This window comes from Doryrhamphus excisus, linkage group LG3 (assembly GCF_037039965.1).
Source record: "Doryrhamphus excisus strain RoL-2023G ecotype Guam linkage group LG3, RoL_Dexc_Guam_v1.1, whole genome shotgun sequence".
In the NCBI taxonomy this organism is placed as follows: Eukaryota; Metazoa; Chordata; class Actinopteri; order Syngnathiformes; family Syngnathidae; genus Doryrhamphus; species Doryrhamphus excisus.
The window spans coordinates 16,063,831-16,090,007 of record NC_136359.1 but is presented as its reverse complement, the minus strand read 5'-3'; the positions used below and the strand labels follow the sequence as shown (position 1 = coordinate 16,090,007).

The 26,177-nt window shown below is 40.9% G+C and overlaps 3 protein-coding genes across 9 annotated transcripts; 1 reads left to right on the top strand and 2 right to left on the bottom strand.

Moving 5' to 3' along the window:
* Window positions 1-1,017: 1,017 nt before the first annotated feature.
* On the bottom strand, window positions 1,018-12,387 carry ddhd2 (DDHD domain containing 2). 6 transcript variants are annotated; one of them, XM_058070907.2, is made up of 20 exons: window positions 12,099-12,387; window positions 11,592-11,733; window positions 9,612-9,804; window positions 8,858-9,048; window positions 8,675-8,764; window positions 8,453-8,573; window positions 6,884-6,973; window positions 6,664-6,805; window positions 6,368-6,576; window positions 6,220-6,284; window positions 6,017-6,136; window positions 5,851-5,946; window positions 5,526-5,702; window positions 5,407-5,433; window positions 4,630-4,785; window positions 4,448-4,550; window positions 4,204-4,362; window positions 3,911-4,015; window positions 3,018-3,198; window positions 1,018-2,910 (listed from the first exon to the last, which is right to left on the bottom strand). In XM_058070907.2, the coding sequence occupies exons 2-20, from the start codon at window positions 11,709-11,711 to the stop codon at window positions 2,829-2,831; spliced, it is 2,427 nt and encodes an 808-aa protein (XP_057926890.2). In that variant the 5' UTR covers window positions 11,712-11,733; window positions 12,099-12,387; the 3' UTR covers window positions 1,018-2,828. The 6 variants fall into 6 exon arrangements, with proteins under 6 accessions (XP_057926890.2, XP_057926891.2, XP_057926893.2 ...); XM_058070908.2 differs by having other exon boundaries at window positions 3,018-3,195; window positions 12,099-12,386; XM_058070910.2 differs by lacking the exon at window positions 3,911-4,015 and having other exon boundaries at window positions 12,099-12,386.
* Window positions 12,388-12,935: 548 nt separating this feature from the next.
* Window positions 12,936-23,959, top strand: LOC131128245 (clustered mitochondria protein homolog). 2 transcript variants are annotated; one of them, XM_058070906.2, is made up of 28 exons: window positions 12,936-13,245; window positions 15,177-15,286; window positions 15,547-15,718; window positions 16,135-16,272; window positions 16,360-16,514; window positions 16,592-16,746; window positions 16,840-16,956; window positions 17,312-17,444; window positions 17,524-17,616; window positions 17,702-17,868; window positions 17,943-18,122; window positions 18,760-19,191; window positions 19,270-19,343; window positions 19,417-19,521; window positions 19,600-19,700; window positions 19,796-19,948; window positions 20,063-20,125; window positions 20,206-20,438; window positions 20,525-20,609; window positions 21,498-21,651; window positions 21,744-21,883; window positions 22,024-22,104; window positions 22,215-22,340; window positions 22,433-22,542; window positions 22,617-22,710; window positions 22,795-22,920; window positions 22,991-23,064; window positions 23,288-23,959. In XM_058070906.2, exons 1-28 carry the CDS (start codon window positions 13,191-13,193, stop codon window positions 23,799-23,801), a joined length of 4,140 nt encoding a protein of 1,379 aa, XP_057926889.2. In that variant the 5' UTR covers window positions 12,936-13,190; the 3' UTR covers window positions 23,802-23,959. The 2 variants fall into 2 exon arrangements, with proteins under 2 accessions (XP_057926889.2, XP_057926888.2); XM_058070905.2 differs by having other exon boundaries at window positions 16,589-16,746.
* On the bottom strand, window positions 22,621-26,169 carry srrd (SRR1 domain containing). The gene is made up of 6 exons (XM_058070915.2): window positions 25,892-26,169; window positions 25,780-25,820; window positions 25,534-25,691; window positions 25,359-25,457; window positions 25,119-25,270; window positions 22,621-25,050 (listed from the first exon to the last, which is right to left on the bottom strand). The coding sequence occupies exons 1-6, from the start codon at window positions 26,032-26,034 to the stop codon at window positions 24,798-24,800; spliced, it is 846 nt and encodes a 281-aa protein (XP_057926898.2). The 5' UTR covers window positions 26,035-26,169; the 3' UTR covers window positions 22,621-24,797.
* Window positions 26,170-26,177: the final 8 nt, after the last annotated feature.

Here is a 26,177-nt window from a genome sequence, read left to right as displayed (position 1 = left end):
GGAGATTGATTACATGCCCATAAATTATGTTTCCCATAAAAAATATGTTCACAAATATTATACATAAATATATATTTGCACTGGTGATATTACAAGTCCCACAATGGGATTGAGGACAATGCAGATGCTCTCGATGGCTTGCCTTCTGCTCTCAAGAAGGTGAAGTCTCTTCGTGGGTCCTCATACACTATCTTCTCCCTTTAGGAGGGCTTGTTCTTCGATAGAATAAGGTAGAAGGGCGGCATGGCTCAAGTGGTAGAATGGTCGTCTCCCAACCTGGAGTTATGGGTTTGATCTTCCATCCTCCTGTAATCATATCAAAGTATCCTTGGGCAAAATACTGCAATACAATGCACGGTATTCTCAGACCACCCATTAAGATGTCTATTTTGACAATCGTAATACATACCCACAGGTCATCAAACCAAACACCTTCCAAGCAAAAACACAAACACTGGTAATATTATAAGACTCAGTGCACTGCAATAGCTTTTGTGCACAGTTGCTAGTACCTGTCACTCATATTTTCATTGTGTGGGATATGGGCTTTGGCTCGATTCTCAGAATTTCCTGTCACATTCCAAAATCGTGCATGTTAGGTTAATTGCCGACTCCAAATTGTCCATAGGTATGAATGTGAGTGTGAATGGTTGTTTGTCTATATGCATGTGCTCTGTGATTGGCTGGCGACCAGTCCAGGGTATACACCGCCTCTCGCCCAAAGACAGCATACCCCTACCTAGGGTATCAAAAATGGAAGGCTGGATGGGATTTGAACCAAGTTAGTGGTGCATTTTGCCGATTTAAAACAAATCTTACTTTGGAAGTGTGTTCACTAGTACACTATTTACATTACGGTTTGGTGGCCAAAAAATGTTGGGCAAATCCTTCCATTGTAAAAGTTGAATCTATAATGAATGGTCAGTAATACAGCTGATATATCAACTGTCTACATACAGTATTAGACTCACTAACATAAAATCATTTCAGAAACCCAAAAACCTGTTGAGTGTGAAATTTAAAATGTCATTTATTTGGCAATTTAAAAACTGAAACTACTATATCATTTTTCACACAATCAAACAATGGTATATTCCCCCTTAAGGAATGCAGGGAAATAACTGTAATTTGCTTCATGAAAAACATCATTTCTTTTGAATTGTAGTATTTTTTGGATAACAGAATTCATGGGTAAAAATAATATTTTTGCATAAAAAATATTTCAGTTGAAAAGCTTCTATATACTGGTTAAACAAAATATGAATTTCACACATTAGGTTAAGCCATTGCTTCTCAAATAGTAAACTGAACTGTCGGGGGTGGGGGGGGGGCAAGGAATGACAATGAATATTAGTGCAGACCTGGCAGCATGAATTAATTTGTCGTACTCAGCATGTAATTCGACTCTTAAATATACACCCGTATGCTTCACCGCGCTCCATTTTGTTGCATTTAGCTGATTTCAATTTCGAGTTCAGTCTGTGCCATACAGATATAGATATTATTTTCTCAATAGTGGGCCGTGAAAACATTTCTGTACACCAGTTGGGGCATGACAGAAAATAACTGAGAAACACTGGGTTTAAAAAAGTTTAAATCCTAGAATCACTCATAGTGTAGTTTGTATACAGGTTTCAAATGAATAAAAATACCGACATACTTACAAAATACAAAGCAAGACATGGATTTATTAAAACACACACATGAGGTAAAAAGAGCTATTCTTTTCTGTGTGTATCGTCATTAACACTATGATCATGATATAAGCTGAGATGTCAAGTAAAGAGGTGCTTTTTGGGAAAGTGTGTTACAGTTTGTCGGTTAAAATGTGTAGGTCTGTGAGATAAGGATGGTGCAGGACTCAGGCTATATGAATATTTGATAGGTGCTATATAAACAGCTTCAAATATGTTATTGGTGATTACTCAAATTAATGACAAGTAATAAGAATACCGCTTCACATACTTTACAAACAATAAAATATCTAAACTCCATGGGAACTGGAATATATTGAGAGAAGCGGAACAACACGACTGTACATGTGATACAAAGACAAACTATAAGTGTACAGTCCATTGGCGCAAAGAAGAGGAAGAAATTATGAGTTGGCCCGTTGGAGATGTATTTGAAAAATGTCTTTATAGAATGCAGAAAGCTGAAGTTGGCCGCAAAGAGGCGAAGGACAGTACTGAAAAGGCACACATCTATGCGTATAATTTTAAGTTGAATTGCTTCACACTTCTGTGTGACTAACACTGAAAAATATGATTAAAGCTCAACTGAAAAGGATCAACTTCAGTTTAACATTGCACATTAAAGGTGTAGCAGCTTTGGGTTTCTTTGGGGTGGTGCCTTAATATCCAAAAAACTATTTCAATCAACCAAAACAACACCATTGCTATTTATAATGCTAATAGGATAAAGAACCGGTCACTTCAGAGTTTGACCTCCTCCTACTGTATATCAAGTCAAGGTTGAAAGTCTAACTCAGCAACCATATTTTTTTAAACTATACTTCCAAGTTTTTACATTAAATCTTTTACATTATTCACATGTAATTGTGCGCATGACATGTTGAAAACAGTAAAAGTGCAAGGTAAGAAAACAATGAAGTGCTTAAAAGACAGACTAGTGCAACAGAGTAGGTCTGAATCAATAAATAAGTCACCAACCCACATATGTGGTGCCTGAAATATTGACTGACAGAACCCAAGTTCACCTGACCAATTGTTGCAGGCATTAAGGCATTCTTGAAGATGATTGCACAACCTTGTCAAGTGTTCTTTATGTACCCACTGCAGAAGTGGGATTTATTGCGGAAAATCTAATTACTGTTGCGGCTGTTCCAATGTCACATCCAGCTTGTCGTAGATCTCCTTTAGCAGCAGTAGAGCTGTATCTTCGGATTCCCTGGGAGGCAAAAAGGCAGTGTTTTTAAAAGTACAATAAATAAAGAACATAGTGGAATTACAGTAAATGAAAGTTTATTCAGGCCTGGACACCATTGTCGAACTCACCAATAGCAAAGATGAGACTGAATAGCAAACAGATATTCATTGAAGCTCTCTATAGGTTTTTCCTGGAGCACATGGTCGATTCGTCTTCCTCCATTCAACATTCCCACTTTTATCTCGGGCTGCTCTGCTGGCTCCGGCTGGTCCATGGGCGCTTTGAACTCTGCTTCCTCGTTCTCTGCTGCTGGAACAGAGGGACAGGTCAACCACAATTTTACCAGATATCTAGCTTTTAGACTCAACTTTATAGGTTAGCTTATAAGGGATATTCATGTTAAAGATAAAATTAATTAAATATAATTATATATCAGGATAGTTTTTATTGCAATGGTCGCGTAGGTCACACAATTAGGAACTTTTTGTGGTGTGGTGGTACAACATAAAACAGGCCAGTATTAATAAAAGAAAAAAAATTAAAAAATAAAGTAAGAAAAAGTAGTAAAAAACTAAGGGCATGCAAAATAAAATAAATACATATTAAATATTGATATTAAAAGACAAAAACAAATGGAATTGCTTGCTGAAAAATCATGCAGGTACTTTGGTAACTGAAAATGTGACAGTTATGTCATGAGATAGGAATGAAGGATAGAACCTCCTAGCTAAAGGTTACATGCACTGTACTTCCATGTTAGATGTAGAGAAGACTCTAAATTAGAATTAGCATCATATCAACAATGGTCCCAATATTAAGTGGCATACAGAATGGATGGAAGGGTGAAGGAAAAATGTCACAATTGCTGATTAATCAAGCACATGCTTTACAAAAGGCCAAAACACACACACAGTGCTACTGTAATTGAGCTGCTTCTCCACCTGCCGCTGTTAGATCAACTAATTCAAGAGTGTTGTGGAATTCTCTCATGTTAGATCATCCTGTGACCACCTTGTCTTACCTTGTAAGTAATGTCTATGAAGGGCCCTGGGCCACTCAATTACTTTTGTCCAAAAGTCACCAGTTTTTTCTTCCCTCTGCGCAGAAGCACAAAGTGCACCCAAGGCTGAGGTTTGCAGTAAAGCGCAGTAAAGGGTGAGGGAAGCAGGTGTGACCACCAGACAGAGTTATAGACAAACAGGGAGGATGTTGGCAAGCAGAGAGTGATGAGAGTGTGAGGATATTTGGGTTAGACACACACATACATATACACCAACACAGAAACATATTGGGAACCTAAAACCATCACTCTACCCTGTGTCTCTTGAGAGTTTCCCTCTACTGTAGGTTCTCCATCCACTGGGGGCAGAGCAGCAACAGGTAGGCGGGCAAGAGACTGCCAAGCTGAACGCAATGATCCCAGTACATTATTCTTCAAATCCATGCTCATGCGGGTCAAGCTGTCTTTCAGTTCTAGAAAGCAAAGAGATAGATAAGCAGGCCTACTAAAAGAAAAGCTCACACCACAATAATGATAGACAGACAAGCGTATCCATACCCAAGTGCATCCTCTTACGGCCTTTGTGGTGGGGAATTAGCATCGGCTCCAGATCAACATCTGATATAATCATGGGTTCAATCCGGTAAGCGACAGGGTCATACTACACGACAAAACAAGCAAGACATTAGATGTTTAAAAACCATTGTACGGAACAAGTTTGAATATGTGTTGTTGCATACCGGGTGATATATATTATAAAAGCTCTTGCAGGTTGGGAAGCTATAGTTGGGATCGATACGTTTAAGCCCTCGGACAGTCAGGAACATTCCAATGGGAGATCCAAATGCAAAAAAGGTCTGCGGGTGGAATGCCAGCTGCGGGTAATTGATGGATACCTTGAGAAAGAAGGTGAAAAATTCTTATTTAACTAAAACAACAAAAGAGTTTACATCAGACCACAGGTGTCAAACTCAAGGCCTCACATCATTTTAAGTGGCCCGCTGAACTGGAAAAACGTGAAAATAACATTAAGTAAGGCTACACCACAGACCTCAAATCAAACATGTTTACAATAATCTATGCACTAAAGTAATTCTGTCAGTTTCAGTTCAGCCTGTGGCAGGGGGTGTGGTGGGGAGTTGGGGTGGGACGCATTTGTCTGATTCGGCCCGTGACCTCAAGGCGGCTTTGAGTTTGGCCGCCTGTGCAATTGAGCTTGACACCCTTTGTTGAGACAGTTATGAATTTCTGAAATTTGACAAGTATGATGCATGGGATGTCAGAAAAAACTTTCAGAGCATCAAGACAAAGTTTAGAGAGAATGAGAGCAGGTAAGGACAGGAGCTGGTTACTCATGCAGAACTGAATGACAAAAAGTCAAAAGTGGTATTGGCTTCCAATATATGGGACCAATACACCAGCCTCATGACACAACCTGAATAGCCATTACAATAATACACCATAAGCCGCTTTAGGGTGTGCCAAGGCCATCATGTGGAGACCACTTTGAGACAAACCTGTCCCTTGGCTATGCCTTCACTGGTCTGTCCGGGCAAGCAGGCAGGAGAGAAGCAGGAAGGTGATGCATGAAGGCGGGAAGCAGAAATAATTGCGCCTGTGCATGCATGCATGGTACCTGTCCGATGCCCATGTTGAAATATTCATAGTCTACGGAACTGGTGACGGACTGTGTTCTGTGTAACTGGGCCTTCTGTGCCTCCGATCCTGGTGACGAATTACCATTGTCCTCACTGGTGGCAGAACCTTGAGGTGGATCTTGCAGCCCTTTTGGCTGCCGTGTTGCTTTGTAATCCTAATCAAATTAAAAGCATTCCAAAAAAATGTTTGTGTATGACTAAGGCTATCGTTTGGAGTAGGGACTTTAAAACATTGAGACTTCATTTTATTTCAAATTGTAAAAAAGGTTGGACCATTCCAAAACTTAAGTGGCAGTATCTTACCTCTGAAAAACATTTCCTCCTGACATATTTAAGGATCTTCTTCCGTGGTCCAAGTGGAATTCCTAAATCTTTGACATCATTTTCTTGACAAAGAGCCTAAAGAAAGATAAAACCATACATAATACTATTTTAATATATTACATTTGCTTTTTCATGTGTGTGTTACCAGTGATTCCAGATCCAGGTTTTCTGCTTGTAATGTGGGCAGGTATTGCTGCAGGCCAAGTCTGGTGAGAGCCTGCTCCAGAGTGTCGTGTTTTGGATGACAGGGGTCCTCAGACAGGACCTTTAACACAGAGAGGGTTTGTTTTTTTAATTACCTCTTAAATCAATTTATTGACAAAGCAATCACAGTGAATGCAACTCTACCTTGCCTCTGGAAGATTCTGAACCAGTTCTCTGGTTGGTTAACATGTCAAACAGTATCAGTGAACCTGACAAAAGAGCTCAGTAAGTGTTTAATGATCCACGGGACTATTTGTTAGTAATGAGATAATGCGTGATGTGTGTCTCTAACCAAGACTATGGCCAACAACAGACATTTCCCCCTTGAACGCTGGATGTCTCTGTTTAAAGAGCGTGTGTAGTCTGTTGATCTCTGAGGCTACGGTGTCCACTATGGTCTGGCAGTAGGTGGGACTGTTGTAGAAAAACAGGTCCAGCAGGGTGTCATTTGTGAAATGTCTCAGTCTGCTGATGCTCGGCAGAGTGATCCTATGGATATCTCTGGAAAGGAAAGAAGTGAAGATTGGTGAGAATGTTTTATTTTAAAAAGAGAGGAATTTGGAGTACTCCGTCTCTCCATGTACTTACTCATCCACACCAGTAGCATCCCCATGCAGAGCACTGTGCCAGTTCACAGGAAGGAACTCCACTCTGCCCACCTTGCCCTCCAGCTGAGCATTTTTATAATGAGAGGCCAGGAGGGATAGTGAAGCGTTACGGAAGTCAGTTACTACAGGAAGAACAAAAACACAGAAAAGATAAATATATTTCTAAACAGGAAAGGCATTTATACATAAAATACACCTACCACACTGTATTATAGATCTGAAGCGCAAGTCACATGCTGGACCTATTCCATGAACCATAAATACGAGGTGGTCCACCTTTTCTGGTTCACCTGCAAAGAAATAAGAATATGAAATCTCAAAAGTGGCTATAGTTATGTAAATATACAGAAAAAAAGTTCAGAATGCATGGAATTGTCAAATATATTTTTAGTAGTGGTTTTTAGAAATGACGTAGAATTGTACTACATCATTGTGGAAGTTGTTTATAATCAATGGGCTACTTTATTCATCAACTGTTTGTATCCATGACAGCATACATACAGTGCATCCGGAAAGTATTCACAGCGCTTCACTTTTTCTACATTTTGTCATGTTACAGCCTCATTCCAAACTGTATTAAATTAATCTCTTACCTCAAAATTCTACACAAAATACTCCATTATGACAATGTGAAAAAGCCATCAGACCAGAGAATTTTGTTTCTCATGGTCTGAGAGTCATTCAGGTGCTTTTTGGCAAATTCCAGACGAGCTGCCATGTTCCTTTTACTAAGGAGTGGCTTTCGTCTGGCCACTCTACCATACAGGTCTGATTGGTGGATTGCTGCAGAGATGGTTGTCCTTCTGGAAGGCTCTCCTCTCTCCACAGAGGAACGCTGGAGCTCTGACAGAGTGACCATCGGGGCCTTGGTCACCTCCCTGACTAAGGCCCTTCTTCCCCGATCGCTCAGTTTAGAAGGTCGGCCAGCTCTAGGAAGAGTCCTGGTGGTTCCAAAGGTCTTCCATTTAGGAATAATGGAGGCCACTGTGCTCATTGGGACCTTCAAAGCAGCAGAAATTTTTCTGTATCCTTTTGTGCCTCAAGACAATCCTGTCTCGCAGGTCTACAGACAGTTCTTTTGACTTCATGCTTGGTGTTTGTGCTCTGACATGCATAGTCAACTGTGGGACCTTATATAGACAGTTATTATATTTCCAAATCATGTCCAATCAACTGAATTTACTGCAGGTGGACTCCAATTAAGCTGTAGAAAGATCTCAAGGATGATCAGAGGAAAAAAGATGCACCTGAGCTCAATTTTGTTTTCTATTTTTAATAAATTCAAAACATGTCAAAAAAAAACTTTTTCACATTGTCATAATGGAGTATTTTGAGGTAAGATATTAATTTAATTCAGTTTGGAATGAGACTGTAACATGACAAAATGTAGAAAAAGTGAAGCGCTGTGAATACTTTCCGGATGCACTGTAAAACTATACATTATATTTTTTCCTGCACATTTGGTACCAGCATAAATAAATATCAAGTAGAAAATAACGTTGACAGTACCAATGATTTCCTTTTTGTCACATCAGTAAGAAACATTTTGATTCCTGTCTATGGTTTCAATTAATTTGTTACCGCCATTAACATAATATTTTTGACAGCCCTGGTATTATTAATTACAAAATGTCCTTAGCAGCCTTGTTAGACCTGCACTCTTGTAATCTTTGTAAAAAAAACTTTTTGTACAATACAGCACTTATACTGGATATCAAAGTAATGAAGTCATCAGTGTGTGAACATACCACTATTATCAAAACACATACCATCTGGTATTTCCACAGCAATGTTGTCGACTCCTCGCTTGACTGTTCTAGGACGGGTCTGCTCTGATGGCGAAGAGATCCAGTCTTCTTGCATGCCTAATGGCTGATAGTGCATTATCAGCTAAGAGGATGACAATAAATAGGAGAAAACATTAAACAGAAGAATGTAATGTTAGCATTTGAATAGACCATTTATGGGAATATTTCAGGGGAAGGATTTACCTTGGGATTGTGTAAAATGACAGTTTCTCCAGTGGGAAAATCCAGCTTCGTTTTCCACTCATCTGAGGTAACAGCGATCTTATAGGCATCCTGATAAATTGGAAAAGAAATTGCCAACAAGTAAGACTCAAGCTAATTACGGAATACCAAAAGTTTGAAGGTACTGCTTTAGTGTTGGACTACCTCTAGACTGTTGCTGAAATCTTCAGGATATGGCAGGAACCTGGTGTCTTTATCTCCCTTGTAAAACCAGGTGCAGCGGCGGACTTCAGTGGTTGCTTGTTCCCAGTATACAGCATAGCGCTTCCTCTGCTTGACATGTACATCATAGCGCTCCCCATCAACAGCCACCACCACCTCACTTTCATCGTCTCCTGGCACGCAGTTAACGCAGACACACATTAGCATATATACACACACTTTAAGATCTCTGCACAAGATATTTACACAGAGTCTCACATAGCTTTTTTGAGTGGGGATGTGTGAAAATACAGTGCAACATAAAAAGCTAAAGTTTGAGAACCACACCACTAACATCACTCTTATGGCTCAGTTTGCCAGAAGTTTATCCGTTGATATTTTAAAAGTGTTAAAAATACTGTTCAACATAAAAAAAACTTTCCAATGTATTTTAATCCATCCATGCACATATGTAGTTGTAGTCAATGTTAAAAAAATACATTTTAAAATATGTGGCTTTCATGGCCAATATGTCTGATGAAGGTCAAACGGACCGAAACGTTACCTGAATAAACTAATGAATGAGAGCAAGACAGTGTGCGGGAACCTCTTTTTGAACACTTTGTTGGCTACACGTGCTTCCTACGCACCTGTGAATCTTCAGGTGTGCTGAGACTCTGCATTCACTCTTGGCCTTTTTTGCCAAAATTAGTTCCTGACCCCTGATCTGGTCTATACAGAGTTTGTAGATGCTTACCTGCGTTGTGTGCATTCTCTAATTTGTCTGAGTCTTCTCTGCTAAAAGGGAACCACAGAGTGTTGTCATCGGCCCGTTTGCAGAAGAACCAGTGAGGCGCCACCTTTTGGTAGGGAGCAGGAACAGGCTCCATTTCAAGCATCTCAAAGGGTGAAGTCGAGCCAGGAGAGGCTTCATCCAAAGCAGGCGACACCTGGAGGAAAATGGCAAAGTAACAGTCAAAGTGTAAAATGAAATCAAATCTTACAATAATGCCATATTGCCTTATGAGTTACCTCTGCACCTACTGTATAACTATGGCAATTACATAAATCTGAGCTCAGTCTGTTTTGTTTTATTAACTCCTGATCAGAGGAAACTGAAACTATGCGCCAAAGTAAAGGACAGTGAAAAGGAAGCGATTGGGCTTGTACTCCACTCAGCCATGCACACAAAGCTCTGTTCTATTCTGCTCTCCTCTAATCCTGCTTCCCCCGCTTTGTACGAGTGACACAACTACAGCTTGTAAACAGCCTTGTTTCCTTGAATCTTAAAAGATTTGGGCACCTGACACTGCTTGACATAACAGCTCCATCAGACAATCTCCAAGTCAGGAGACTGTTTACATTTAAAGGACGATTAATAATTTGTTGGATGTGTTTTTATTAAAAAAACAAAAGATACAGTAGCTAAACATTGTAGTAGACACAGTAGTGTGGAAGCTGTGCCTGTCTCTAAATGTTAACGGTGTGCGAAACCATAAGAGGAACAGTATGTGACTTTCACCTATAGCCTAGCTATTTCCATGCCAAGACACAAGGGCAGTGTCTTCATTTTGCCACACTGTCGCTCAGTGGGTAAAGAATGTTGCAGCTATTTTTGTCCATTAGAACAGAAGCACAAACCAACTCTCACACTAAATAAGAATTACTGAGCACCAAGATTTATGGAGACTTCAGTGGTGTGAATTGTGACAATGCTGAGTCAATAGACTATTTTAGAGCTGCTTGGCATAGCTTTCAAGTTGTGCAAAGTGTCAGGAGTTGCTGCAAAGTGGCACATTGTTACTTTATCATGACTTGGTTAAACTTTTGTGGATGGACTAGATTTCAGTATTATTTCAAATAAGAAACCGGAGATTTGCTGAAATCTGGGCCATGGACCAATTTTATTTATTTCCAACATCTCTATGGATAGGTGTTTAACTTTTAAACTTCTGGATTCTTTGGCTCAACTCCATTTACACACATCTCAATGCACTGATTTTAGACTCTTCTCCGCTATATTTAACTGAATTAGTATGTTAACTTTATTTTTCACTTAAAATATTGACACATTTTCCATAAATAAGTGGTTCACTGTGTTTTCCATTTAAGGACTCAGAGTCACCAAACCTGTAACAAAGTGAAATTAGCTGATGTTATGAAAATGTTTTGCAGGTTACAATGTGTATGTGCATAGCTGCATTATGCTGATTTTTTATTTTTATGTCTGCAATTATTTGGTTTATGGTTTCTTTGGACAAACACCCAATATGATTCAAATGAATGGGTTTTTGACCAAAATTTTTGCCTCAGTTCTCGTACACCGTCTTGGTCATCACATGTAACTTTTTGGCACATTGAATCTTGTGGTATCAAAGATGTGGATGGAGGATACTCCCAGCCTTGCACTCCCAGCCAGTCAGATGTTTAAGGTTTAGTGTCACTTATGGGTGACTAAAGCAAAAACAATCCCAGGCAGCACCCACTCTTTGGTCACATGACCTACAAACTTGCTGGCTTACTTAAAGTCAATGCTTTCAATAAGTTGGTTCAGTCAGTCACACTCAAGTAGACTTAATTATTAATGTTAAAAATACATCCAGTTGCATGCACATCATACCAGTGTTGGAAATAAAACGTGCCTCATTACTCAAACTCAATCAAACAATGTTTGACCATACCTGAAACTCACAGCGCAGTCTTGGTAATGGAATGACAAACACCCAAATGTACTCACCTGGTCCATACATGCTCTCTCTGCTGTCACATTGTGCCCAGGGTTGTTCAACAGGTCCTGGACTTTGACTGGTGGGGTAACTGGAGACTGACCCCGCTGTTCACCAGAACTAAATGACATTAGATCAACCTACAGCTGTGACCTGAGAGGACCGGGGGCAACAGAAGCACAGTACCTAACCATGAGTGACTGGTATTCGAAATGTATATTGACGAGCTCTGCATCATCATGATGATATAAACGACATAAACAATGAAACGTTAGCCAACACTGTCACCATGACTAAACATAGCTGTAATAGTACCACACGATGGAAACCGCTTGCTAACGGTATTTAAAAGCATTGTAATACTCGAACGTGCTATGTCCATCATGGCATTGAGACAGGGTGTTTATGTTTCAAGCTAGCTGGTTTCAAAAGCGACACGGAACACGAGTAAAACACAGCTTTTATATCCTCCTAATGTTGTAAACGTTTTAGATAAACACAAGTAAATTTAAACTCACCGTCAACCTTCAAAACACTTAGATGTATAGGCTACGTATTTGTTACTTATTTTTAGCTAGGTTAGCCATTAGCCAAGGACAGCATTCTGTCAAACACTGCTACTTTAAGGTTATCGGAAATGTAAGGATTTCACGTGATGCGCTCGTGAATAACCACATAAATAACAAGAAATGGCTGATAAATAGAAATTTAACAGATCAACAAATAAAATCGTTTTTGTTGTTACGTTATATTACAATATTGACGGCTCACCACAACCCCCAAGTTCGAAATGCAGAAAAGTGAAAGTGATTGTGTTATTTACGTGAAGTACATAAAAGCACCAGACCGCCGCCCCCAAACGTAACGTCATGGCTGTGAAAGTTTGTGAAAACAAAACTTTATTGCTCCATTTAAAAATGCGGTGGTCATTCTTCATTTTAAGTCAGTAGACATATTTTAACTTTAAAGTGAAACGTTTTGTGCATATTGAGTAATTTGGAGTGTTTCTGTATTTGTATACACTTCATTTCATTAGTATAATAACAACTTGGAACATAATTTAGATGTTTGTTTCGCACAAAAATGTCGTGCTTAGTGTAAATGTGTAAATGAATAGCTCAACTATTTGTGAGTAACACGTCACAAGAAATAGACACACCCATTTGGAGAAACATTTCCTCGTAGTAATTTAAGTTAACCAGGAATCTACCCAGTCAATAATATCTCCGTTTAAGTATTCACTCTATTTTTCGCTTCATTTCAAACAAAAAATGATTCCTGTGCTGACTGAAGTCTAACCGTGACCAGTCAAACTGTGTGCTGCATTCCCACCTCTCCTCCAGGGTTTAGGGAGTGAAGCATGCTGGGGAAAGCAAGAGTGAGCACAGATAGTATGCATAGACACACCCAACAAAGTGTGGGAGACACGCAGAGTAAGCTGACTGTGTGGAGCAACAAGAGGGTGGGGCATCTGCTGGGCTCACAAGCAATCCAGTCGCACATTTACCCGGATACCCCAGTGCTGCATTCCAGCTTGACACAAGACCGTAGCAGTTTCCAGCATAGTGTAGCCAAAACACTACACGACTGCAAAGAAATCAACTGCAGACATGAAGGACAAAGTGAGGAAAGGAGCAGGAGGAAGAAATCAAACCAAGACAAATGGTAACTTTCAAACACTCTTGTATCCTTTCATTCCATTTCCTTCCATGTCTTTGCTGCCTCCCTAGCAGGAGAGTGAGAGAAGGTGGGACATTCAACATGGTTCTGTTGCTATGATAATGTAGCTTTTTTGACATTCTTTGTTCTAATGTTCACACAGACACAACCTGGTATCCTAGAATAAAAAGGGAATGTTCATTCTCGTATAAGTGTCTTACCTTTGCCACTCCCTTTACACAGGATAGAGTGATTACGGTTGAATGTGTGCTGGCCTGTCTGCAGGTGAGAGTGCCCCACGGCATTCCTATTCTCCTTAACTTACAGGCACAGTCTTCGAAAGCTTCATCACCAAGAGCTCATTAGAAAGTCACTTAAACCTGGAATTTTGTTTTAAATACCAAGACATTCATACTAAAAGTTGTCAACCATGCAAGGTTTCTGTTGCATTAAGTCAACTCCAACTGGGAAGAGGTTGGTGGCCGAGTGCCAACAAAGAGGAGGAAACTTCCTGCAGCCAATTGCAAACACAAAAGCTGTTTTTTGGGTGCTTTCCAATGGTGGACTCTCACACTGACAGCAAGGCTTTCTGTTGTAGAACGGTTACATTCCTAATTGATGGGTGTGCAGCGTACTTAGAAAAGATGTAGTAATATGCATGCATGCTTCACTGCAATGTTAAAGCCTTGTTAGTTTATCTACGTTAACACTCTGCAGTCTCCACATGCCGCTGCTGGGTGTGGTTGTCCCGTCAACCTTAGAAGACATGCAAATTCAACAGGTTTAGTCACAATGTAGGTTGTGCATGCTAGGTCCTGCTCTCCCCCTGTGAGGGTGGGGTTAAAGTGTGTGTGTGTGTGTGTGCATGGTAAGGACACACCCATTTATGTTTTTGGCCTCACTTTCACCTTCCAAAGTGCTTGCTCTAGAAATATGAATCACAATTCGTAGTCATTCATTTGTTGGCTGATACACATGCAATACTATAGTTTAAACAAGGGGTGGGCTTAATCATGAATTCATCAAGTAGTTGATTGTTGCTCTTAAGGATTATGTTGTGTATGTGTGTGTGTGTGTGTGGAATTGACTGATGATTCAGCATCAACAAGTTTGCTGTCGCATGAAATACTGTAGATCCCCGCTTTCGAAGGGGTTATGATCCAAGACCACCAGCAAAACCCATTAAAAAAGGCCTGCACCCTAACCACTCGTCCCCCTTGCAGCCTTTATCACATATTTATTCATAAATTATCACAGACTTAAGGTGAATGACATGCAAACAAATATATTTAAAAAAAAAATTTTACAACCAAAAATTTGCAAATTTGTGGGGCCGCGAATCGCTACTGTGAGTGGATGCACTGTACAACATGACAACAGGGATGATGGGGTGATTACCTATATTCATGCAGTGTTCTGCGGTGGCAATTATTCATTCATTCATTCATTTTCTACCGCTTTTCCTCACGAGGGTCGCGGGGCTGCTGGAGCCTATCCCAGCTGTCTTCGGGCGAGAGGCGGGGTACACCCTGGACTGGTCGCCAGCCAATCACAGGGCACATATAGACAAACAACCATTCACACTCACATTCATACCTATGGACAATTTGGAGTCACCAATTAACCTAGCATGTTTTTGAAATGTGGGAGGAAACCGGAGTACCCGGAGAAAACCCACGCATGCACGGGGAGAACATGCAAACTCCACACAGAGATGGCAGAGGGTGGAATTGAACCCTGGTCTCCTAGCTGTGAGGTCTGCGCGCTAACCACTAGACTGCCGTGCGGTGGCAATTAGTTATTTGTTAATGGATCAATATTTATTAAAATGCTTTTTCCTAGTTCAGACCAGTGTTGTGAGACGATAATATAGTATCTAGTATTCATTAAAGTAGGATTAAAATAGATTTAGCTTTCTACTTTCTCCCTTCAAACAGATGCTAATAGTGTGACTGCTGGGAAAGATGCTGCTGCTGTCAAGCAAGGAGATGACACCTCATTCCCTGTCAAGATCCAGGGAGCAGGAGTGGAGCCGTTTGAGTTTCAGGTACAAACAAAGCTGGCTGCATTTTTGTTGATAAAACCAGCAACATTAGCCTTTCAGTGAATTTACTCAGACTCAGTCCATCATATTCTTTATAGAGTTTATAATTACTGATAACAATGCAAATGATAGTGAAACAGTTGGTTTAATCGCTCTGTGTTGGAACTGATTAAATTAGTATTTGCTGTTTTTTTTGTTTCATTCTGCTCTTGCTGTTGTGTGTACATATAATAGTGTGTGGATATCCTCTGCTTTGTCTGAAGGTCTGTGGATGTTGGCTGGTTCAAGATACTGTAACAACTTTGCTTTCGAGAAATGAGGTGTCCCCACGCTCCAACCTGTCCCTGGCCTTTGCTGGAGCAACTCTGGACCCCCTTGCAGAATTGCAAAGCCTCAAGGGGTTCAAACGTGGAACAGTCCTCCGTCTGGTTGAGGGTATAGGAGTTTGTTTCCTTGTCTGTATACTCTACGCTGCTACTGGAAATGTATTTTCAAATGACACGTTATTGTCATTTAGGAATGCCATTTTGCTATCAATAAGTCAGTCTCATGGCTTGAACCTAACAAAAGCAGCTGTCAATTCCAGATTCCAGATATTAATTGCGGCCATCCCAAAATGGGAGACATTTTAAATTGTGTGTGTTGTGTAACAGTAGTACTTAGACCATCCAATTTCTTCTGTTGATGAAGTACTGACATTGTTTCTCATAGAATCAATGTTATTCAGCCTTTTGAATGTGATATTTTAGTAAAATCTTAAAACCAATACTAATATAACATTTTAAGTATATGAAACATTGTAGAGCATCAGCATTTGGTTCAATAAGGTCTTGCATGCAATGTCTTTTCAGAGCCTTACACTGTCTGCTCAGCCAGGCATCATTTGGCTCAAGTCTTAGAGTTGTTGAGGACATCTGGACCCCAGGATGCATTGAGGGAAGGACGATCGCCAAGTTTACTTGAGACTCTTACACATGCACCAACACCAGGTAGGGCACCCATACTGTACTGTTTGTACAGAAGGTCAATGCAGTGACATACATTTAAAATAGTACTGCTGAAACCTGCTGCTTCAGACTATAGCTTATCAAACGGAAAAAGCCTGAAACGATCCACCAGCAACCCAAAACCAGAAGTAGCCACCCATGATGGAGCACCTCCGGAATACCTCCTGCCTGGTTCCTCAGACAGACCGCTAATGGCTCTCCTACCACATAGTTTCCAACCAGAGGTAAAGTTTACCAACAGAATCTGTTTGTACAAATAAACTACATGTCATTAGCTGATTTTGGAAGTTTGTGTCAGCAGGTCCCAAGCTACATGAAGGACCTGTCTCTTAGCTGTTGGGACCCTCCTCCAGGACACAGGAAGCTGCAAGGAGACTTCCTGTACATCACTGTGGTGACCTTGGAGGGACAACGGCGTGACATAACATCTTCTCCAAAAGGTTTCTTTGTCAACAGGTTAAGAGATATTATTTTCATTTCATGGAATATACTGTACATTTTGCATCATGAAGTGTTCCTGATCTAATTAACTTGACTTATTAATCTCAGATCTACACAGGAAGCATTTGATCCTCGTCCTACTCAATCATCCCCAGTGTGCCACTGCTTCACTGACCTGCTGAGTCATATTAGTCCTGCCTTCCAACAAGCTTTTACTAAAAATAGGTAAAACTTCAATAGCACTCAATGGAAAAAAATATGAAGAGTCGTATTTATGTTTGTTTGATCAGTAATTTCTCCAGGCATCTTTATGTTTTCTGGCAAGAACAATTCAGTTGATGCCAATGAATGGCTTTTATTATCTATACATAAAATGATATCTCTCCTGCTAACAGCAAGTTTACGCTTGGTGCAACAGAATATATTGTTAAAACATGAACCATAATCAATAAGCTCAATTACATAAAACATAACTCTCTCGGTGCACAGATAATGGTGGGTGATACCATTTTTGATTGAAATTTTAATGGTTCTAAATTACCTTTTTGTAAATAGTAAAATTTGTTTGTGATTTATTTAGGCATCAGGTACCGCAAGTCGAGATGATGCCTACTCCTTATCAAACCCGATGCTGGCTTGGCCCTCCTTGTGCAACCCGCACTCACAAAAAAAACTTCAGCAGGCTGGGAGTAGATGAGCAACCAGCAAACCAGGTTACATCGTATGATTACAGATTTCTTAACCATAAAGATTTTATAATTAAACTAAGTTTGGTATGTGTCACTTACATAGGCTCCAGACTGGAATGAGGAGCTGCAAGCAGCCAGAGATCTTCCACAAACCAACCAAGAGGAGAGGCTCCGAAGGGAGAGAGCACTTCTACAGGTAACCAAAAACCATAAAAGTGGCTACAATTATTTTTAGTGTCATAAGAAATATCGAGATTTACACATCAGCACTCCTTTCACAGGTAAACAGTGCATTTGTGAGGACAGTGTCCCTAGGAGCGGAGACAGTGGTTGAAGGCTTTGCAGAGCCAGTCAACGGAAACCCTGAGGACCCAGCTTTCCTGTTTGGTGGTCTGTTCATGAGCCAGGGGGCAGCAAGTGCAGTGTTTGGTGGGGTGAGGGGCCGCAGGTAAGGACACAACACAAGAAAGGTTGCTTGATGAAAGCCTGTGATTGTGGTTATTGTACCATTTAAACTTGCAGGGCTGCTCAGAGATTGGAGCTTAAAGGGGTTCAGGCCTACAGTGATCTACAAGGACTACAGGGGTTACACACTCTACCTACAGCCATTGTCGACTACAGAGGAGTGCGCCTGTCTGCCCAGGGTTTGGCTCCTGGTTTGGAAGGCACTGAGCAAGAGGAAGGAACCACACCTGTCTCACGGTATGGCTCATGAATATACAGTAGCTATGTATCAGTTCAGAAAATGAATTGTTCTTCAGAACATGGGCTTCTCTTGCCTACTTATTGCTGCCAGAGGCTTGGCATCACTTCCTCTTACACAACGTTGCTGACAGTGCGTCTATCTTTCCAGCATGCCCTGCAGCACCTTTTGAAGAAAGTCGCTGACGTTACTTTATCTAAATTAACTCACTTTTATTATTCCTTATAGTAGTAATAGTGGCCTACATTTGTTTACTTACCTGTTACATGTTTTGCCATAATTTCCGTGTTCGCATCATGATTGTAGTTAGCGTTCTGTCAGGTGACCCACCTGTTCATGAAAGTGTGTGACAAGCAATTGAGCCTCTTCATTTTAGCAAGCTGAAGAGCCTCTAACCTCTTGTGGGACTCAAATTTGCTATGATATACATATGGTACATGTAGAAAATATTAATACAAATTGCCCAGGGCACTCAATTTGGATGTCAAAATATGGTGGCCAGCCACAAGTTTGAGATCCCTGGTCTAAATATAATCAAAGCTGTTATGATTATGTTTGACCTTACAACTGATCCTACTGTAGAGTCACTCGTGCTCTCGTCTGAGTTTACATATGTAATGTTTTTGTCTTGAATAGGGGTTTGCTCTATGGAGTGAATGCAGGATGCCAGGAGTCCCCCCATCGCAGACGGATGCTTGAGCTCTTGGCTCATTCCGCCAAAGCACTTTCCCTGCAGAAACATGTTGTCGCAGCACCCAATGGTCATCGGGTACCGCTGTTCACTTCAGTGGACGCGCAGGGACTGCTGGGGGCTGATGGGAGGTTATACATACTGGATGTGTTCAGGACTTTCCCAGCTGATGCCAACTACTGTGCGGATGTGAACAGTGAGATAAGAAGTGGAGAAGAGGAACTGAAAGAAAGCTGCAAAGAAGCTGAAGAAAACAGCACAAGTGTAAAAGAAGGCTGGCCACTGAACTATCAGGAAGACTGTGGACTCCCAAGGACTTTTCCTCACAGTCTCTGCAGACTGAGGCCAGAGTTGATGCAGGCATTTGTCCAGCACAAGTGAGTCAAATTTGTCCCCCCAAAATAGTTTTTCTTTCTTTTTTGTATTATTTTCTGAAAGATTTGTATTTATTTTAGACACACTCAGTTCACACAGCTTGTCAAGGAGAAATTGGATGATAATGGAGGCTTTGAAGAGTGTGCAACAGCTTGTAAGAAGTCAAATATAAATATCAGCATACTGTGAAGTCTTTGCATCATTTAAACACAAACGTCTATTTGCAGGTGACTCTCGGGCCACTGAAGCTGTAAGGGCTGCTTGTAAAGAAGTGGGCTCTCTTAGCGACATCATCTTTGAGATGCGATTGTGCCCCAATCTGTTCTCACCAGGTACCAAGAGAAACTACAATATGTGATTTCACTCAATTTACATAAAAACAAAATAGGCTTGTCATTCTGTGTTTTCAGGAGTGTCTTTCCCAAGTAGTGAGAGCGCATCAATAAAGTTGCATGAAAGGTTACTACGTGAAGCTGCAGCTTTCATTGTCACCCACCAGATACCAGCTTTTGTATGTGGATCCATTGTTGGTGTTATTATGTTGTATACACCTTTGTTGTTTAATTTGGACATCTGCTTTAACTATTTGTGTTTGTGTATTTGCAGGTGAGCCATTGCCTTCAGAGCAATGATACCCCCATGGACGGAGCTTCTCTAAAAGAAGCACTACACCAGAGAGGCATCAACCTGCGTTATCTGGGTCATGTGATCAAAGCCATTAAACAGTCAAAGCACAAAGAGCGCATGAGGCATTTACTGGTGTGTCAGCAAAACAAAATTATTACCATTCCGACCATTAAGTTGAACTAGTCTTCATAATGTACTTGCCTTCCAATGCATATTTTAAAACATTCTTTATTATGTATTCACCAGAGATTGGCCATCTGTGAAATTTTAATGCGCTCGACAAGGAGAGTCTTCAACAGTTTCCTCCAGGTACTTTTAATTGCTGTCTTAGGCATGTACACCTTCTTGTTCTTGTCATTAAATAGTGTGTGTGATTGGGGTTGTTGCAGGGAGTGGACATGCCGTGTCTGGCTACAGCTGTCAGTCACTTCTTGTGCTGCCTACTGGTCCCTCACTTCGCAGCTACCCCGCTGGGAGAGGACACAAAGAAGAAGTCAAGGCGGCGTGGCCGAGGTCCTGGGGCCTCTGAGAGCACGACCTGGAGCACGCTTACTGCGGTCGAGCTGTGGAACTTGGTCTGCCAGGATGTTGAGGAAACATACAGCATTTCTGATTGCCTTGGGTAAGGCTGAGGCTTTTTGTTTGCTCAGATTTTAAGTTTGTTTGAAGTGCAATCGCTTTCACAACTGCCATTTTTCTTCTGAACAGTTCTGGTCTGAACCAACTGGTTGAACGCTACGGGCTTCAGAAAATCTCCCTGGTCAGAGAGTTCTGTTTGAAGACTGGAGTACAGGTATTAAATATGATATCAATAATATAATATCATATTAGATATGAAGTTGTAGTCCTCTTCCATTCTGTCACTAGTCAATTGTAGTAACACTATAATTATAATTCCTTTATAAATTGCCATCTGATTAGACTGTTAGATTCCATGAGATTATTGACACATAATTTTCTTGGCCATTGCAGAATGAAGCTACAAAGTACTATAATAATGGATTCATTTTACAGTGGTGTTTCAGATAATCTATATTATCAATATTAGTCAACAACAACACAACTGAACACAAAATGTAGTTTTTTTAATGACACTTTTTGTTGTTAAGGGAGAAAAACCCTTACAATACAACCCTAGATGGCCCTGTGTGGAAACTGGTTGCCCTCATTCCCGCTAAAATATACCTTAAATGAGTTAGAAAGCCAGTTCTAAAGCTTTTTACAAGCTCACGGTGAAGTGACCCCATAATTCATTTACTCCTCGGTCACTTGCTGATAATCTATGTAGTACATCTGTAGCCACAGCTTCCCTGGTTGGACAGTTGGAAACTTGATTTGAAAATGCATGCCAATGGCCTCCCTGCCAACCACCAAACATTTATTCACATTCACACACCAGTGTGTGTAGCACTCGAGGCAAGGCGGGTGAAGTGTCTTGCCCATGGACACAACAACAGTGATGGGGTGGAGGGAGCAAAGATAAAACCGCCAACCTTCCAGTTTCTGGATGACCTGCTAAACCTTTTGAGCCACTGACGCCCGAGTATAATCTATTGTGGAAATAATTTACTGACAAACAAAGTAACCAACAAAGTACAATGAATGCATAAGTTTACTAACATAAAGTATGACGATCAGTATCATGATCATGATTTTTGTGTTCATTCTTTGTCCACGCCAGCTCAGACTGAGGGACTACATGCTTGAAAGCCAAAGCAAAGCTCCCATTGGACCTGATGACATCATCAACATCTTCCCTGTCGTCAAACACATTCACATGCCCACTTCTGACGGTTCCAAAGCATTTCGTACTGCACAGAACTCCCTCCAGAAAGGTAGGGCATCCAGTCCATCTGAGACTGAAGTGCTGCAATACAGTATGTATGTTTAAAATCAACTCTCAAATTCCATGTTTTCCCCACTGCAGGTCTGTTGGATCATGGCTATGAACAATTGAAAGATGCTGCATATCTGTTTGGTAGAGTATGCGATGACCTCCATCATGAGGCATGTTATTGCCACAGCCTGTTGGCCAAGTTAGCTTTTCTGCAGGGGAAAGCTGCTGAGGTAGGCTCTAAATTCTCCTACTATGACTACAATCTAACATTTCACTGTGAATCTGTGCAGGGCAAGGATGTCGTTTAACAGTTGAAACAGCAGTGAAAACATTTTCCAACACTGTTGTAACAAATCCCTTTGTCCTCAAGGCACGCAGTGTCCAATTGAGAGCAGTGGTCATAAGTGAGAGAGTGCTTGGATTTGACCACCCACATACACTTCACCAATATGTGAGTACAAAAAATGCCCTTTTGCTTCTTTATTATGTTTGAACAAGTGGAATTATCTCTGGATTTTTTTAGAGAAACTACACATGGTCTTAGTGTGATTTCTTTTGTAGGCGCTCTTAGCTGTCTATGTCTATGCTGGAGGGGAGACTAACCTGGCCCAGAAGTGTCTGCTCAGAGCACGCCATCTCTTACTTACCATCCATGGAGAGGACCACCCATACACAGCCATGCTAGATGTAGGTTATCAAAAAATACTGTATCATATCACTATATGAATATCACAATTGAAAACAAATATGAATTAATCATGGTTTTATTTTCCTTGCAGAGTTGTCTTGGATTAGTGTTAACAGGGGAGGAAGCAGGGCAGTACCTAAAAAACGCCCTGAGACTCAACACTTCCTTTTTTGGCCCAACAAATCTGCACACTGCTCTCACGTATGATGATTTTTTGTAGCATCCTCTGTTTCATTGTTTGGCCCCAGCATCACCAACACCTCTTTCTTATGCAGTCAGCACCTGATGTCCCAGTGGCTGTGCAGCAAAGGAGACTACCGAGGGGCTATGAATCATGAGAAAGAGGCCCTTTCTGCTTTTACCTCCCTGGTCCGCATCATTTTCTTAGCGAGTATGACTGAAATACAATGGATTTGTTGTGCCTTTAATTGTTATTTTTTTTCCTTCACACAGTTTGATGAGGATCACCCTCAGACACGATGCAGCAAAGAGTTTTTGTGCACAATTACCAAGCAGGCAGTGCAGGTGGAACGTTCTCTAAGGCAGACTGGAGGGAATGTTACAGAGCAAATAGTGGAGGTAAAATGCCGTCTCTTTTCAATTTAAAAGGCAAATATAATCTGCTAAATCTTTACTCTGCACCTTTTAGTGCCTGTCTCCTACAAGTGAGACTGTTCTGGAGCAGATGGGTCTGATCACAGGGATCAGGAGGATTACTGTCAGGTAAATGTTTCGTGGTTTTCATACAGTATTGCACTTAACTAGTTGATTTGCTCTGTATGGGTGGCGACCAGACCAGGGTGAGGATAAGCAGCATAGAAAATGCGTAGATGGAGTTGCTCTGTATCACTATCAGTATCATTCTGCAAAATCAATTGTCCAAACAAGGAACCTTACTCATTAACTGACAGAGTCTGATTGAGTGACCAGTTTGTTTTTTTTGCAGTGAGCGGTTCCAGGAGTTGAAGCAGAAGCATCAGGAACTTAAGGCAGCGGTGGCAAAAGAGCTGATGAGCAAAGCAGCTAACGAGCTCTTGGAGGTTATGAATGGACAGGACAAGGAGCAAGCTCAAGGAATAGGAAATGGGAAGGAAGTTCCAAGCCTGGCTGTGGAAAAAACAAGCGAGTGCCAGCAAGAACAGCCGGTTGAAGAAACCTCAGTCGACACTGCGGCCTCAGCTAATTGTCAAATGGTGGAGCCTGAGGAGGAAAAAGAAGTGGCCGGAGGTGAGGCAGAGCCCAAGATGGTGGATTGCACTGATCTTGAATCCAGTGCAGCCAATGGAGTCAAGACCACTGAAGAGATGCATTGTGATCAAACAAATGAGATGAAGTCAGGATCAGACAAGGTCACCGGGAGCCTGAAGAGTAAGGCGACCTGGGCAGATATTGTTGTCTCCAATACTGCTGTGGTCAATGGAGGGGTAAACATCTCAGTCAATGGAACAGATCAAGAGTGAAAACATCAAATTGTCAATGGGCGCAGTGGACACACTGTTAGAAACAGACAGACAGATGATGTAATGATGGGAGGGGTCTGTATGGTCCAGTGCTGTTTTTCTTTTAAAAATAAAATTTTTACCGTATAGCTTTCTTTTTTTTGGTCTTTGTCACACAACAAAATCAGATCATCATCATTTGCAGGTAGTTACTGTTATTGAATAAGTGGTTAAATAGATTTGGTACAGATGTTGTGCCAATAATCTCACAGCTGTTTGTTACTGAGCACAATTTCCACAAAATGGGTGAAAAAAGGTGGCATTTCTCAACGAGTATACAATATACTAATTCTAAAATGCAGATAGTAACACATTACGTGCACCAATGACTATCCTTGAAAACAAATTCAAAGATCAAGAACAACTCTTAAAATTTAATGGAAATATATTGAGGAAAAAGGTGATGGTTCGTGATCAAAATTTGCAAACTGAAATGATCAGAGCCACCACACCTCGTTTTGTCTAATCCTGTCAAACAAACAGAACAGGTATACCAAAAAAAAACACAAGTTTGTCCAACCCTAAATACTGTATGTATTATGTATATTATGTATATCATACATGATGAATCCTACAAAACGAAATTAGGGATGTACAGTATTTTTTTCCTAAGCAGACATTGATAACTTTTTATATCTCTTTTTTTTTAAATTTACATTTAAATGTAGTTTGTGCACATCTGGAGGTATGGACGACTCAAAGTTGGATTTCACAATGTACCCATAGATTTGTCCTTACCAAATGTCAAAATTTATTTCTAAAAAGTACTTTATCAAGTTAAAAACAATGTCAAGATAAACTCCTTTTCCATACCCTCACCCCCTAACCACACGCATACATTTACCCATTGAAATAGGTCGTCTGCACCAAGGCACTGACCATCCATCACTGCTTTGAGTCCACCATATTCAGCTAGTGGTGCAACTGTAAATGCTGCCATCCTTTACTACCAATAGCTTATGTCCTTACACCATTGTTAGATTCTCTCTGTATTATCTCCAAATCCGGGCAGTCTTGATATTGGGGTTCAGGGGTCTCTGTCCAACTACACTGTGGGAGACTAATAAGCTTTGTAGAATTAAAAGTGATGAGTGCAGTATCACCGAAGACATCAATAAGATGAGATGGACAGGTCAGCTGTCTCTCCTCACACACAGTCACCGCCTGGCTGATGTAACTGTAGTTCCTCTTGAATTCTCTCTCGATCATCCTGTTAGCACAACAAAAATACAATTCACGTTAACAGTTTATTTTCAAACCAACATGTCTTGTACAAACCTCTCTCTCATGCTACTAAAGCTATTTCCAATTATCATAATGAGGGGCAGGCTCTGTGGACTCCAGTTTTTCCACAATAAGTTGTTGTACAGGGCCTTCCCACAATGCATGAGGTAAAAGAGTGTAGGTTTGGTGGCCAGTCGCTTCCCCTCCTACACAACACAGGGTCGATTACAAATAATACTGAAGGGGAAGTTCACAATTTTAACGCAACATAAAAGAAAAGCATTCCAAACCTACCTCATTTTCTGTGAGAACAGTCAGGCCCAACTCTCTCAGGACATCCTTTTCTCCAGGGGAGAAAGCAGGGTCAAAAACAAAACAGTCTTTGAGTGGAATCTGTTGAATGAGAGAAATACACTTAGAGTAATGTGTTAGGATATGACGGTGACTGACAGCATCAATATATTTTCACCTTTCCTGCATCCAGGAGCAGGAGCAGCATAGCCAGCTGGTAACGTGCAGATACACACGAGGAAAAGGTGCCCAAGCCATAACACACGTACTGAAGTGGACTTATTTTGCTATCTAAACTCTCTTGCAACTTTTCTGAGACATTGCCCTGGATCTGCCCTGGAAGACAAGGAGGTTACGGGGTCAACTATCTGTGGCTTTGGCTTCTGACTAGAGATGTTTGTAATTGTATTGACTTTGGATTCACCTTTCCATTCTTCCCAAACATCTTGGCATTTTAAGTCAGCCCTGCAGCGAATAACGTGGAATTAAAATAGTTTCACTGACCTTTTGATGTAGTTATTGAATTCAAATCTTACGCGGTTTCTCTGATGCGCTTGATGGTTTTCCCGACATCCAGCTGGTTCTGACAGCATGATGTAGATACAAAGAAACTCGTCAACCTTTTGGACGCACCTTTTCGTCGGCGTGCAACCTGCCACTCTCCCCCCGTGTCAGCCATCTAGGTTCATACAATTTGAATAAATATGTGGGCAAAATATATTATGAAACCAACTTTCCCTTTTGTCGGGCAAGCGTATCATGTCATAAACATTTATAATGCATCGGAATACTTTATGTGTGGCACAGCTTTTCTATTTCCGG

Bases quoted from the DNA above. Each gene is read 5' to 3' on its own strand.
- ddhd2 (XM_058070907.2), bottom strand. From the start codon at position 11,711: ATGTCATTTAGTTCTGGTGAACAGCGGGGTCAGTCTCCAGTTACCCCA. The intron at 5,947-6,016 runs GTAACACACACA...ATCTTTCTTTAG, and splicing joins ACCTGGATCTGGAATCACTG to GCTCTTTGTCAAGAAAATGA. The intron at 4,016-4,203 runs GTAGAGTGATGG...TGCAAACCTCAG, and splicing joins AAACTCTCAAGAGACACAGG to CCTTGGGTGCACTTTGTGCT.
- LOC131128245 (XM_058070905.2), top strand. From the start codon at position 13,191: ATGAAGGACAAAGTGAGGAAAGGAGCAGGAGGAAGAAATCAAACCAAG. The intron at 20,610-21,497 runs GTATTAAATATG...TGTCCACGCCAG, and splicing joins GTTTGAAGACTGGAGTACAG to CTCAGACTGAGGGACTACAT. The intron at 22,921-22,990 runs GTAAAATGCCGT...TGCACCTTTTAG, and splicing joins TTACAGAGCAAATAGTGGAG to TGCCTGTCTCCTACAAGTGA.
- srrd (XM_058070915.2), bottom strand. From the start codon at position 26,034: ATGGCTGACACGGGGGGAGAGTGGCAGGTTGCACGCCGACGAAAAGGT. The intron at 25,271-25,358 runs GTAGGTTTGGAA...TGTGTTGTGTAG, and splicing joins CTGTTCTCACAGAAAATGAG to GAGGGGAAGCGACTGGCCAC. The intron at 25,051-25,118 runs GTTTGTACAAGA...TTGTGCTAACAG, and splicing joins TTTAGTAGCATGAGAGAGAG to GATGATCGAGAGAGAATTCA.